This window comes from Rhea pennata, chromosome 1 (genome assembly GCF_028389875.1).
Source record: "Rhea pennata isolate bPtePen1 chromosome 1, bPtePen1.pri, whole genome shotgun sequence".
Classification (NCBI taxonomy): Eukaryota; Metazoa; Chordata; class Aves; order Rheiformes; family Rheidae; genus Rhea; species Rhea pennata.
In genome coordinates this window covers 39,326,558-39,342,415 of record NC_084663.1, presented here as the reverse complement: position 1 = coordinate 39,342,415, position 15,858 = coordinate 39,326,558, and the positions used below count along the sequence as shown (strand labels likewise).

Below are 15,858 nucleotides of genomic sequence, written 5' to 3'. Positions count from 1 at the left end.
TTTTTCTGGCTTACACAAAACAAGAAAGCATTATCCCATCTGCAGAATGAAAGAGGGTAAAAAGATATTCCTAGAAAATACGGTGTCAGACTGGTTAACGTAATTAAGGCTATAGAAGGCTTTCCCTTAAATTCTGTCTGATTTATTTTCTATTTAGGATACTAACAAAATGCCAGGACTAAGCACTCAGAAATCAGAGAAGTTGACATTTCAGCTAGTCCTCAATTCCAGGCACCACAGTTAAGAAAACACCCCCACCACTCACACAAAGTATTGTGACTTGCAAACGCTCAACAACATAAAACATTACTCAGACCATCCTTTGTATCTGAGACTATTCAGTATAAATGCATAGGACAATGTACGAGAACTACGGAGGAATGTGTTTGTTTTCTGGAATTTCAGCAAGTTGCTTACGATCTACCTAAAGTCCCTTCCTCTATTTGTCAATTAAGAATATTACTTCCTGCCTCACACGTATGTTTTAAGGATCAAATTAACCAGTATTTGAGACATCCATGCTATACAGATGAGGACCAAATATTTCTATGCAGCTAGCTAGATTAAACAGTTTTGCCTCAGAACACATGCTGAATTGTTAGTAGGGCTCAAATTTAAGTGAGCTACAAGCTAGGAACAAGAATCACACCAGTATCATTAATCCACTACGTATTTCACAACACTTGGTAATCTCTCTTCAGTAGAGACCAAGACTTGTCTACAGCATAAGATGAGGCAATGGCAAAGATGTGAATGAGCATTAACACTGCAGAGCTGCAAAATGTCTAGCTCTAGCTGGTCTTTACCTTCCTGAGCACCAAGTTCTCCCCAGATGTCAACAAGCCTATCACAATACTATGCAGAGGCTGACAGCGATATCATTGATGAAAAGTTTTTTGATCTCTTAAATTTCTCATAATGGTCTCAATGACTCCCATCTTTTACTTCTGCAAATTTTTCTTTGTGCATCTGGTATTTCAGTACCATATAATCTGTAAAGAATAACAAAAATTCTTTTAGAGTGAAAAAGGTTGCCCAATATCATCCCTTAAAGATGTGAAGGGAACATGTATTTCAGGTACTGTCACTGTTGCCACTACTAAACTGAGAGAAGACCAAAGAAAAAGTTAATAAGGGAACAGGAGTACACTCCAATTTAAAAGATTGGAAATAGTTTTATTTTTAATAAAACTTTAATTCAAATATTGTATAGAGACCCTTAATTCTTTTTCAGATGCTCCAATGGCTTTTCTTGCACATGTTTTCCCTACACACAGTTCAAGGTTTTTTTGTGTTTTTTTTCTTTCTTTTTTTTTTTTTTTAATCACACCAGTTCAAACAAGTGACAGTTCCTTTGCAATCACTGGCTCAAGAGTAATCTCTTCTGCTGCTAATACCCAGGTGCACTGGAAATACTGCCAGAATTCTAAAATTATCCAGAATTAAAACAAAACAAAACAAAAAAAAAAAAAAACCACACAAACAAAACAACAGCTAAGAGTGCATCTGGCATATTCAACAAATGCATGATACCTGGATGTACCTGTAACACTGAGCAGCTATTATTATAACCAACTTCACCAACTGCAAAAGGAAAAGAAGTATGCTCATGGATAATACTACTTTCAGATAATTTACTACATATTCTTTCTAAATTAAAGTATACTATCAACTATGGATGCACATTGCTAGAATGTACAATTTGCTATAAAGAACTATCAAGTCCAGTACCCTGCCTCCCGTGTAACCTGTGTCTGATGCTTCAGAGGAAGACAATAAATGCATAATTAACCTTTCCAGTTGTGCAACAATGCATGCTGCTGGGGAGCTGGGATATTTCCGTCAGGCATAAAAAAGTAGAACACTGGACAAAGACAACCATTTGACCTTCAAGAGTCTTTCTTTGTCAAATGCTGAGAATAAGACAAGCACACAAATAACCCTGAACAATAATTAAAGCTATGTACAAAATTTTGATGCTTAAAACAAGACGTTATAGGACAGGTAAAAAGAAACATACAACTGCAGAGAAAAGAAGGCACACCAAACTAAGAAATGACAAAAGAGCCTTAATTCATACAGCCAACCTGTGAATTCCTTCACAAAAGACTAATGAGATCAACATTTTGTCAGATTTCACAAGGAACTTGAACACCACTTGAAACTCTCTTCTAGCAAAAGTGACTTAAGGCTGGTTTCAGATGCATTTACAGCTCTGATCAAACAAGCTTTCATACAAACTCTCAGATATCACACAAGCTGAGAAAACTTGGGAATTTGAGGCCTTCTTGCCCATGTGGTCTTAAAAAAACAAAACCAAAAAAAAAAAAAAAAAAAACAGACATAAAAAGTGTGGTGTTTATATCCCATGAGATGAACCAAAATATCTTGTGTAAGACAAAATGAGTGAATTAATGAATTTCATACATTTCATTCTGGAGGAGCCATTTGAATGAAGACTGAATATAAAGATATGTACCTTGAAAGATTAGGTTTACCTGCTAATAATGCACATATCAAGAGGCTTTAAAAAGTGTTCTAAATGCCATTAATGACTACAGGCACCTGACCAGAATATTTATAAATTCAAAACTGGCATGTCACTCAGACTCTAATCAATTTAAAGAGGCACTGTAAAAGGTGGTGACGCTGCTATGCAGTAATTACTACTACTGGAGAATGAAATAGTGTTATTTAAATGAATACTTGCTCTACATTAATTCCCTTTAGACAAGTACATGAAGTATGCAGAAAAAGTTCTATTAGTCTATAAAAGGCGTTAGTGTTAAGAAATGCAAAGTACTTGCATCTTCAATTTTATAAACTTCACAAAAGGTGCAAATGATTTAATGCTTTCCAGGCTCACATAGGCAGGTCAGTGCTGTTATGTCTAGTTTTCCTAGAAGTACCGTCATCTCGGGGCAGTGCTTTTTGCAAGCTTGACATAGCAGCAGTTCGTTCAATGTCTATCACAGCATACAGCTCTGTGCGCCTGGTTGGAGTTTGTGGAAGTGGAGTGGTGGGGGTTTTCGGAGTCTGAGGGTTGTCGGAGTCACTACCACCTTCCAAATCAACCTGTATATAATTGAGCTGCCTGTGTTCTAAACTTGGACGCCTAATGTCAAAGTTGAAGACTGTTGGGGTACAATCCCGACGTCGTGTAAATTCTACTTTATGAGCACTTGCTGGTACTGTTACATTCTCTGTATTGACATAATTATGCATTGGATCTAGGTTATTGTGGTAGCCATTCAGAGATGGGGTCTTTGGTCCTAAACTCTCATCTTCATCTCTACTCAGCTTGCGGGCTTCCCAAACAGGAGGCAATGATGGCAAGTTCTCATAGTTTAACAACGCAGTTCTCCTTTGAGCAGAGTTGTTAATGTTCTGGGTATCTGAGGTACTGGTTGATGTCAAACGACCTCTCCTGATCCCTGAGGCACTAGGGATTGATAACCTGCTTATATTTTCATACACTAGTTTATTACCAGACGGCGTTTCTCTACGTTCATCACTGTCGTACCCAGTGTCCCATTCAGTGTTGTTTGTGCTGCTGCCACTAACTTGGTCTCTCCCAAGTTGCTCCAGTTTCTCTCTTTCCATTAACTGCCTTTGAACAGGTGTTGGTCCTAAAACAAACTTGACTCCTTCAGGCTCTAGGAGAACCTGAGCATCTCTGTCATCAGTACACGTCTGATCATCTTTCACTTTATTTGTTTCAGCATTTGAAAGTTTTGATTCCAGTGGCACAGGCACACTTGATCGATTTTTTCTTTCCTCTTGTACCCCAGTAGTGTTGACATAAGTGTGCACCTAAAAGGGGGGGAAAAAATGAAATTCAAATACTAGTTGCATTTATCTTTTTTATTTCATTCCTTCTTACTCCTAACTTTTTTTTTTTTTCTTTTTGTTTTAAGGCAGCTAAGGAGCAATTTAATTGCTGGTTTTGATTACTTAATAGATGGTTAAAGAAAAGACAGAGACAGACCTTTTTGGAGCTGTCCAGCAAAAAGATAAGGGACAATGTACACAAGTTGAAACAAGAAAAAAATCTGACTACATATTAGGGAAAAAATGTTTCACACACAAGAGTACTCAAATACAGGATCACACACCCAGAGACACTGTGAAATCTACCTGCTTGGAGTATTCAAAAGCTTGACTGGACAAGGCTCTGAGCAGCCTGCTGACTTCAAAACTGGACCTGAGTTTGGTTCCACTTTGCCAAAGGATTCCCTTCCAACCTAAATTATTCTATGATTCTATGAACAGAAAACTTATTTGCAAAGCAGTTTTTTGACTAGGATCTTTAACTGTAAAATACAGTTTGTGCAATTAAAATATAGTTACTGAAATAAAAAGTATAAATATTTATTTTATATATAACTTATCTTTATTTTATATAAAGAACCTAAAATAATTACTCTTCCTCAGCAAATTATCCTACATTGTATAATTTTAAAGTGGCAATACAAATACTTTTCTGAAGTAGTTACACATGGAAAAAAATACACTACACCTGATACTGAAAACCACAAATGAAAATACAAGTGTAAAAATCTGAACTGATGTTGAACATGGATACACAAAAGGAAAAATACCCACTTGTTCCTCTGCTACAAGTAAAGGATGTGTTGATTCTTCGCCGACAGAGGGGAGGCGTGCACTTCCGACAGAAGGATGCCTGCTGGAAGGATGTGATGAACCATCTCCAAAAGACGGATATCTGGGATAGCCGTTAGGTAGGCTTTGTGCATTGAACCCAGGAGCTGATTCAATTAGAAAACAAGCAGAACCATATTAAAATATAAACATTTGACTGTATATGAGTAAGATGCTTTGTATCATCAACCTCAATTTTCAAAAGAGAAATCAAAATACAAAACAGTATTAAATAGTCACAAGGCTCAACTTTGCTGAAGGGAAGGAAAGGCAAAAGCAAACTTCAGAGTAGAATATCCCAGTATTTACTGGGAAACATGTCTGAAGCAATCACTGAAATCTACACATATTACACACGACAGTTCTCCCAATAAACTCCCCATGTGACTTCCTTCTCCACCATTAACATGTTTCCCTAAAAAACAGAGACTCATTTACTGAAGCTTCTCTTTCTCTGAAGTCATCAATGACCTGAAATTCCAACCATCAGATATCAAGTGACATCCCCAGTATTACCTGAAATCCCCCAGCATTTTGAAGGACTTTGTTCTATCTATCCATGTAAGCTAGCAAAAGAAAGATTCCAAACCCACTCTAGATGCAGTATGACCATTACCTTTTTCCTAACAAAAAGGCCAGTTAGGCACTGCCTAACATTAACATTTCTGAATAATGCTAAAAGAAAAGTATGGTGATACTTTATAAAGCAATTGAGTAAGTATACCCTTAAGCAGTGTTCTTATACAAAAACTAGGGTCCCAAAGCTTAGTTTTTAAAGTTGAAGAATTTGACTACAGCAGTTTTGCTCCCAAGATTTCAGATTCTGGAAAAAAGGATCCTCAGAAAGTATCTCAAGTGAATACATTACTGTCAGTTAACCTCCCAGCTGGAAACAGCATTTAATTTGCATTAAATATTTTTTTTTAATTAATTTAAGGGTACCTACCACCTTACATTCAGGTATGCCATTTGACAGTACAATCGTACTTACTGGTAGGTGTTCGAGGGGTTCTTGGAGCTTCCAACTCAGTTTGATGATTATTCCTTTCTATTACTGGTTCTTCTACCACATTTATGCTATTATTCTGCATTATCTCTTGCAACATATTAAATAGTTCTTCTGCACGGGCACACTTAAAGGCAAAGATTCCTATAAATACACCAGAAAAAAAAATTAAAATTCTTTTAAGAAAAGTGCCTCACAATGTAACTAATTTTTAAAGAACAGAACTGGAATCCACATAATGAATACCTGTTTAGAAGGAAAAACATTAATTTTTTTTGCACCAAAACACGCAAAAATACAGCAAGATCCTTTCAAGTGTTTAGCTGATATAAGAATAAACTTCCCATGCACCAGAGGTTAGGTTGGAACAAAAAAAAATGATTCAGTTATAAAGCAGGCCTTAAATTTGAGTGCTAAATGAGAGGGTAAAAGAAAAAAAAGGCAAGATTTTTTTTAAGAGTTGATAAAGAAGAGCCCTGTTAAATAAACTTTAAAAAAAGAACACTAAACAAAACAACTTTGGTGCTACAGGATAGTATTTTAAAATCAGATTTCTATTAAATTACCATAAAAATAAGATACCTGCACATCAGGAAAGAAGGATTTAAACAGTGGGTAAAAGTTTAGTTTCTGCAGGAAAATTAAAATGAACAGCTAGTAAGACAAACTGTGTGAAACAGACAGTAACAAACCAGTTGTTTTAGGCTAAAGGATAGACACAGAACACAAAGTCAGCAGCAATACCATGTATTTCGCTTGTGTATTGTGCCACTTTGCCTTCGAACAGCAGGGAGCGCCCCAACTTACCCTCACCAGCCCAGTCGCAGCTTTGGGTTATTCTTCCATTGAAAGCATTAAGTTAAAGTTGACATGCTTGTTAAACGTGGCTGCAGGTGCTCGTTTAAAATGCGTATTACAATCTTTAAATACTCTTTACTGAAAACTACCTACCTGTATAACTATTTCTGTAAGTTAATTTTGTTAATAGACGGTAATGGCCAGCACTTTTTTCTCTTTTTTAAAGGATGCAGAACACAGATCAGAACTAGCAGAAATGCTCCACATGGCAAAATTTCAAACAGAAAGAAAAAAAAGAAAAAAGGAAAAAAAAAAGAAAAAAGAAAAAAAGACCTAGTTGGGAACACACCAAGTGGGCAAGAGGGCTGGTGCCCAGCCATGAACATTCAGCTGATACAGTGAGGAAGCTTTACACTTGCAATCCAGCAGCTGTAGAGTTTTCACTCCTTTCCTCCAACCCATCATCCAGCTGAATGTAGTAATACTCTAGCTCTAAATCTTCTTGAGTGTCCAAAATTCACACTGGATTTTTACACTTTAATGGACAAAATAACTGCACCATGACCTGCAAAAAAAATGTCGGTTTACAAATTTAAAAAGCTCCCAATTTGTTTCTGAGACATTCAACTGGCTTAAAATAAACGCATTTAAGAAAGAGCTGTACTTCCAGATTGCTAATTCCTTAAAATATAAGGTTAACTGAATTAGCAACGAGAGTGTAAGCAAAAATATTTTGATAAAATCTTGATTTTTTTTTCTTAATTACACTCATATTAAAATCAATATGATCTGTGGCTTAGGAAATATGGCAACATACCAGCTCCTCCAGGCTCTCTATGTTGAATCACCTGTTTTCTGTGCTCGCAAAACATATCCTTAAGGATTTCAAAACCTAGCACAATTTCAATATTGCGACATCACTGCATTCCGGTATCTCCGTATATTAAATTTGAGAGAAAACACAAAACAAGAACAAGAATATTGACTAAAGTAATCAGTAAAAGCTGCTGGATGATACTCAGCATATTCTCAAAATGGAAAACTGCTCAGCTGTCTCATCAACTGAAGTTTTGCAACTGTGGCCACAAAAATTAGTGTAGGCCTCAGCAACAATGCTCCATTGCAAACTGGCAGCAGGGACAATGTTTTCTGCCAGATTTCCTTTTTCTTTTCTCAATGTTCACAGTACATAATATTACATAAGGAAAGCAAGAAACAAGAGGGAGGAAAAGGTTACTGCTCACAGCCTGCTTAATCTTCTCTATTAAAAAAGAAAGAGGTAGGCAGAGAAGGCAAATAGATTCAATGCAAACTTCTGCACACTTGCTAATAGGCTATAAGAAAGATATTTTCAGTTGACTTTCACTAGTATCTATTTTACACATCTAAAAGAAATGTGAATTACACTTAAAAAAACAATGAAAGTACATTTTCCTTAAAACAGAGTTCGTGATTTTCTCTTTAAAAAATCTGAAAATTAAATTAAGTATGGAGTATACTGTAACATTTGAACAGATCTCTATTTTTCACTGCAGCCATCCCACTAAAATGTGAGGAACACTACTGACAAAGTAGCTGAACCAAGAACGCCTTTTAAACTCGTATTGTAAAATAACTGTTTACCCTCATCTCAGTTGGACAATGAAGATAACCAAGTGTGTTTATGGCCAAGTTCTTTCGTGCTCTCCATTTTTTACAGTGAAATTAAAATGCATTTTTACTAGTATTTTTATCAATAACAATATTTATCAATTGTAAAATGTTTAATGGACTAAAAATGCAACTTAATTTCACAAAGCATCACCATGTAAGAATTCATACTATGCACCGCTGCATTTTGACAGGAAGATGCAAAACAAGGCAGCGAGTACTTTGCCCAGACCTCAACCAGCTCTTTCCTCACGGACTGTTAGCAGTGAAGAGGGATCAAGAACAACTACATCTTTTCACTAGGAGCCAGTCTGGGACAAGACTGGCCATGATCTGGGAACTGGAAAGTTGACCATCTTTTTCAGATTACCATTGGATAGAAAATAACGGAGCACAGCTGGAGTCTGAACATTTCATACAAAATACGTCAAAATTTAAGTATGATGTTGCTGACATAAAATGGTATTTGTTTTAGGAAAAGGATGACACACAAGTGTTACTGAAGACAATAACAGGGTAGGAATATTCAGGTCATATCAGTGCTCCAGTCTCTTAGAACTCAAAGAATTCTCTATTCTTAGATTTTTGAGAAGATTCTTCCACACACCGAGGCTACATCCAACTTCCAGTTTACACTGTCCCTTCCACTGCCCTTCCCTGAAAGCCCAGGAGATTTTTCCCGTTAAAATCACCTTCAAAAGTTGACCAGAAGTATTATTCTACACAAGCATGAAGTGCTCCAGAGCTACAGTGGCAGAAACAGGAAGTCATTCAAATCCTCATTTTATTGTAAGACCGATCTGCTCTTGGACGCTACTCCTACTGCCAGCCACTCACCAGGGTACCATCTTCCCCTCATATGGGGACTTACTTTTTTTCCAGAAAATACATTCATATGAATTTACACCCTTTAAACCTTTATAAAAAAAAGGGGGGGGGGGGCAAATATGCCTTTTTAATTTGTCCTCCAACATTAGGGAACTTTTGAAAATGCTTTATATACAGAAATTCTATATACCTTGTCCAGTTTGACACCTTCGACCACTTTCAAAAGAGAAAAGATTTGAGTCGTAGCCATAGCGACGGAGACAGAGGTAGTGCCATTTTACAGAATCCCTTTTACGGGTGTATAAAATTAGTTCTGTATCGGTAAGTTCCATTATGCCAGAACCCAGTTCATTACCATCATCATCCACATTAATAACCTGTAAAACAAAAGTTAAATAGCATTAGATAAGCATTCTTTTGAGCACTGGTAATATAGCCTTAATGTTTCACTGATGCATTCTATCTGCTCTATCCTATGAATTACAATTCATAGGGTAAAAGTTTAAAAAACTTGCCAAACCTTCTCTCTCTGCTCCTCCCAACCCAGAACTAAAGTAATACATATTTAAAAGCAGTATGAATAAGACTACAAAATACTATTGCAAAACCTGAGGTGAAATTCAAAGTAAAAAGTATTCACAAGTTTAATAAATACATTTTTAATTGGTGTTATGTACATATTCTAGCATTTCCCCATGGACGACATACCTCAAATAATATTTTCTTTCAGAGACCTGTTTCTTAAAAATTATTGCTTTGTCATATAACCCCACTTACAGTTGGTTAAACAAATGAAAAAAGAGACGAGGCTCTAAAATTAAACTTCCCTCGCATACCTGTAACAGCCTTGCACTGTGCTGAATTCACCAGACCCTTGGATTTTTCTTCTGCCTTTTTAATGTCAACAAATAATCCAAATACCTCATGGTTATTTTATGGAAAATGCATGATGCATATGAAGTTTAAACTCTGTCCCTTCTGCTCTTCCACCAGTTGAAGGTCTTCTGCATCCTTTATAGAATTCAGAAAATGTATTTTTCCCCCCATATATATTTTATCTCACAATCCTGCTTTTAGTGGATTTCTTCCTTACCCAAAAGGAAGGCAACAAAAATCTTCCTTATGGTATTAATTAATTTTACTCCTTAAAGAGACATTTTCAACTTGAAATCTAGTCAATTAAAAAGAATTAGGAATAGTTTCATCTGCCACTGAAGCCTGTGCCAATTTTCCTCATTTTACAAATTACATTCTTTCATCTTCTCTCCCTGCTGCTAAATCAGAGACCCACGCAAACAACAGAGAAATTCTACAAGAAGAAAAATAGGAACTAGTTGCAAGAAGTGATGCCAAATGCATAAAAAGCAACAGAAAAATATTTTATCCAAGCTTTTTATACTGATAGTATTAAATATTTTGTGAAATTCCCATGGTTGGTTTTAAAGCTCAATTGAGCATTCCCCTAAGGCAAGGCATGAATCATTTTTCACTATGGAAGCATTACATTTCTTTGCCAATTCACAGAGACAGTTTGGAGCACAGAAGCAAATCTGACTTGTGTGACTATGCAAAGATACGTTTACTTAGAGTCACTAACTTCAGCAGCTTCACATTAAGTACATCAATAAGTGTTCATAAGCCTGTAAATTCCAGGGATAAGACTATACAGAAGCACATCCATACACAAAACTCCTCCAAGTAAAGAAAAAAGTTCTCAAAGTGCTGTTATCAGTAGTGATCTTCAGGCAAAATCAGCACCTCAAAATTTTCTGTTGTTGACCCCACTTCCAGGTTCACTGTCACACTTCTGCAATGGCTTTTCTATCACGTTTCTGACTCCCCTGTGAGTTCCACAATGTATCAGAGGGAACAACACGTAATTGGGCCCTACCAACTGAAATGGAGTTAGCCTGAAATACAGGGCTTTTTTTCCTCCTTGAAGGTCAAAATGGTCATAACAAATGCAACTGTTTAAAGAACTCCTGTCACTGATGGTATGAAAGGATTCTTGAAGGGGCAAGAGAAGCCTTTAATACAGACCCCTGTAAGTTTCCAACTTTTTAACTGTTAGGTAATTCTAGCACACTTTTCAATCACTGACTTACTCTGCAAACAAGCAGCAAAATAATTTACAGCATACAAAGACAGTCACTTACCTTAAATTTGTTTCGATGGTTATCTGGGACAGTTTCTTTATCTGGACAGCTACAACAGCTACCCATGACTTCTTTAGAAGACCATGTGATCTCTAGAGGCAAAACCAAAAAAGAGTGATCATTTAGTTGGAGGAAGAAAAAAAAAAAAAAAAAAAAAGGGAGAAAGAAATATCATCAAATGAACAGTCCAACACAAACTACTCTTTGAAACTACAATTCTTCATGACAAAATTTGGAGAATCATAATTTTTACCAAAAAATTATTAAAATTTAAGTTAGATTTGGCTCTGAGGACTGACTGTACTAAACTGTTGAAAGCCCTACCAATAATTAAACTTGAGATTACTACCAAACCAACACAATTGACTTGTCACCTTAATTCCCATGGTAACATTTGAGGAAAAAGCAATTCTCAGATGTGATTCTCATCCCCTAAACCAGGGCCCTTACACAACACAACTACCTGGGTTCCAGTTCCAGCCAGATGAGCCCTCCCCAGCTTAGACACTGTGGAAGACAGCCCCAATGACTGCCAAAAAAGCCTTCTGTTGCAGGAGGTTACTAGGCACAGACAACACAAAGCACCCACAGGGCAATCCTGACAAGCTGCCTTGGCTTAGAGAGCTCCAGGGCTAGCTTACAATAGAGGGTGGAGGCAGTGCAGGCCTGGAGGCAGCCCCCATGCTGGCACTGGTGGAGTAAAGTTCTGCACTTCCACTTTTAAATACTGCCCATATAGCAATGTACACAAACAATTATTAAAGAATTTGTTTTATTTCTATTAAGTTCCCTTTTGAATTAAATTGTGTTATACAGTACATTCCATTTACTATAAAACAATAAAATGTGACTAACATAGAACAGCATGGCTAAACTAAGGAAACCAAAAATAAGTATTTGATATTCTTGATGTTTAAAGATTTGCATACCTACAGTAAAACTTTCATAGAACAAATACTCACAGTTCACTTCTCTTTCTACCATCCTTCTATAGATCAATCTTAAATATAAGAAAGCCAGAAATAGAAAACTTATCCATTTACATAAATTTTATACTGAAGAGAACTAAAATTTTCACTACGCAAATGAAAAGTGAGGCAAAATCTTGGAAGAGCTACTAAGTGACACTGAAGAGTGAGGAAGAATCAAGACAAAAGTAGTCATCTCATTTTTCCTGACTTAAGGGGAAAATTGGATGCCACCTTAGGAAAACCAGGACTTGCTTTCTACCCAGGCATTTGCTTTAGCAGGTAACAATAGAATCCAAGCAACACTTCAGCCTCCTGAAAAACAAGGTGCAAGGAAAAGGATGAAGTGCAGCTAACTCTTCCCTCTTCTTGACAAGAAAAGCAACTCAAAATAGATACAGCTTCCCTGGAGACTGTATAACCCTCTCTGTGGCCTCCAAAACCTTGCCAGAGGTCAAGTGGAGAACTTAATGGAAAGGCTAACAAGAGTGGTTTGGATCAGTCTAGTAACAAAGAGGCAGCATGTAGTCAAAAATCATGTAGTCAAAAATCATAGCATTTCTCTGATGTCACTAGTGACTGTAACACGAAAACATGCATCAACTTGACAGAGTCTGTTTCTTGACCCAAGATGGAACTGAGGGGGTTGTTTGCTTGCTTCTACTGTTGTAGAGAAAAGCTACCCTACACACAACTGTTCTTCGCATGGTGAAGAGAGCCCTGGATTTTCTTAAAAGGGGCACTCAATCTCTCAATTACAGGCTACCTTCAACAGTCCTATACACATATAATCCGTTATTATTTTAATGACTCCATCTTTTGCTGAATGTTTCTGCCTGTTTTGTTTAAAAAAGGAGATACAGCTAATAACATCTTCTATGGTTAATTTCCTGCCCTGGCACTCCATCATGCCTCATTACAGTAAGGTTCAGATGTTGGTCTTGCTAGCCAAATTCATGTTACCCTATTTATTCTGGAAATACACTGCTAAAAAGAGCAATGTGTGAAAATAGCTACAGTTCAGATTAACAATGAATATAAAATAAACTTGCAACAAAGGTTTTCAAGCTGTGGTCCATACAGCACACAGTTGCAAAACAGACTTCTAATAGACTTCAAGCAGAGATGCTTGCACTTAATAAAGTCTTAAACCATCAGAAACCTTTGGACACGCTAGAAATAGAACTAGACTGCAGCATACTGCAATACTGCCATGACTTCTTTGTGTTCCTCATAAAAATAACAGCAATCAAATCTGTTGGAGGGAGGTAGGACTCAAACTCAAAGGACCACTAAAAAAAAAAAAATGTATAGTAATTTGGAATATTGCTAGAGTTGCAAGTGAAATGGTACAGTATGCAAAAATGTATGAAGTCTAGCCACCACATCTCAAGAGACAAAGAATGATATGAGCTTGTTATTTTATCTCCAAAACACTGTAATATTAATACTTCAGAAAATCAAGAACTGTAAAGCTGCTTCAAAGGAGAAATGTGAACCAAGGCTATGAGGAAAGAAAGCAGAAAGCCCCACATCTGAAAGAGCTAGGGAACTGGTAGCGCTAAAAAAAAAATCACTCACCTAGATTTGGCCATTAATATTCCCAGCCTCTGCTGCAGCATCAGGACTTCTGTCATACTTCAAAGTATCATGCTGTCTTGTCACAGAAGTAATCATTTGATCTAAAACTAAAAAGTACATAAAAATGTAATTTATGTTAAAACTCCAATTACTAAACTAAAAGACATACTATTTCTTATTCTGGAGACATTATGTCTAGGCCATGCCTTCAAGAGGTGTCTTACACAGAGACGAATCTCTTAGAGCTTCCTCAGCATGTAGTGTTCTTCTGGTCTAGGAAGAAAATAATTTAGCATCCACTTCTGTAGAGCAGCCTGTCATGCAGGGGACTCCACTCACTCCTTAAACAATTTAGCCCACAGAAGTGACAGATGCAGAACTTCAGTTATCCCTAGCACATACTGAACCTTACTCTGCTTAAATCCCTCTTACTTATCCTATTGAACATACACAAATGCCAACTTGTATGGCTAACATATCACCTTCTCTTTGCATCCCTCTCATGATTCTTACTCCACAATCAATCATAATTTTTTGCTGTCATTTTTATAAGTTTTTCCTTAATTATTCTCATATTCCACCTTCTCACTTTTAACACTGAAAGGTCAATTCCTGCTTCCATCAGGCTAACACTTGGCAGCCTCCATTAACTGCTGGTAAAATTGCCAAATGAGCCCTTTGTGCTTTCTTTGACACTGCTTCTCAAACTCGAGAGAAAGACTAAATACTTAAAAACTATGTTATTAGCCTCTTTCTTATGTGGCTTTCAGGATGTCTATGCAAACCTCAGACCACTGCAATTCTGTTTATCAGGAAGACTCCCATAATCTCAGTATTCATCTGCTGCCCATCGCCTTACACCTGGTTTAAAGCATTCCTGGAACCCAAAGCACTCTTGTTTTTTTGTGTAGCGTAGCCCCAAGAATGCTCTTGCTATGGAGTGATTCAGCAACAGAACAGGAGAAACTCAATACTGACAAACGCAATGCAATGCATATAGCAGAGGAGCTCTATCTGTTAGGAATGACCAGTCATGACCATAGCTCAATGAAAACATTAGCTCAATAGCTACCAAAAAGCAAATGAAGCAGCATTATTCAGAAAGAACTGAAGAGCCAAAATAAAAGCACCCTCCTATTGTATAAATCTGCAGTGCACCTAAGTAGCATATGCAATCATGATTCCCCATCTCAAAAAGGATACACTGAAAGAGATGCTAAGAGTAAAATGGATAATCAAAGGATGGAATTGCTTCTGTACAAGGAATGATGACCAAGATTCCTCAGCCTAGAAAAAAGGACAACACCGGGGAAGTGATATGGAGAAGAATAAGCACAACTATGTTCTAAACACAAGCACTAGCGAGCTGCAGGTAACATTACCGATTGGCAGGTTCCAAAAACAAACAACCAGGAAGAGCTTTTAAACTCAAAGATGACGCTTCTCACTCAAAAAGTCCCTGAGTTGCAGCTATTTAGAAGGGTATCAGAGAACGATCACAGAATGTTCCCCCGTCTTATTCCCTTCTCTATATATTTACTATTGGTAATTGTGAGAAACAGGATACTGGGCCAACTGAAACTTCAGCCTGACCCAATAAAGCCATTCCTATTTAATGTAAAAGGATGATAGGGACAGAGTACAGATTTTTTTTTGAATGCACTCTCTTAAAATGTCAAGTAAACTTGCAAGTAAAACCTGGATTTCACACAGGTACAGATGGACAACCTTACAGAACCGTCCTATGGATATGCAGATTTGCACACACACAGAGTGAAAGAAAAACACCCATCACAGTTAACACAAAGATCTCTTGTGCCCAAGTGGTATTCAGTATCAGGAATTGCAACAAGTCACATACCCTTAATACAATTTATTTGCCCTTTAGCCATAAGCTTTCTGGATCTTAGACAAAACTGTACACAACTGCATTCAAGACTTGTCCCTCTGCAACACAGACTCTGGTTCTCTTATAGCCCAACCCAACCTAACTACTAAAATATTCCTTTTTTTCTACTTTGCCTGGGCTCAAATTAGTTTTTTGCTGACTTAATACACTCCAAACCAGCTCAGCAAAGTCCAGTAAATACCAGAGCCCACTGGTGACAGACCCACAGCCTCAGCTACCTCTGCCCAGCCTTCAGTATGCACCAGGCTTTACTGAGCTTCCAAGACTCCCTGCCACAGCCTGCAGGGAAGGAGGGAGGGA

General features: G+C 37.2%; 1 protein-coding gene across 1 annotated transcript; it reads right to left on the bottom strand.

The window, feature by feature from the left end:
- Positions 1-2,355: 2,355 nt before the first annotated feature.
- FRS2 (fibroblast growth factor receptor substrate 2) lies at positions 2,356-13,736 on the bottom strand. Its single transcript, XM_062567717.1, has 6 exons — positions 13,650-13,736; positions 11,101-11,192; positions 9,135-9,321; positions 5,654-5,812; positions 4,606-4,769; positions 2,356-3,813 (listed from the first exon to the last, which is right to left on the bottom strand). The coding sequence occupies exons 2-6, from the start codon at positions 11,164-11,166 to the stop codon at positions 2,863-2,865; spliced, it is 1,527 nt and encodes a 508-aa protein (XP_062423701.1). The 5' UTR covers positions 11,167-11,192; positions 13,650-13,736; the 3' UTR covers positions 2,356-2,862.
- Between the last annotated feature and the right edge of the window lie 2,122 nt (positions 13,737-15,858).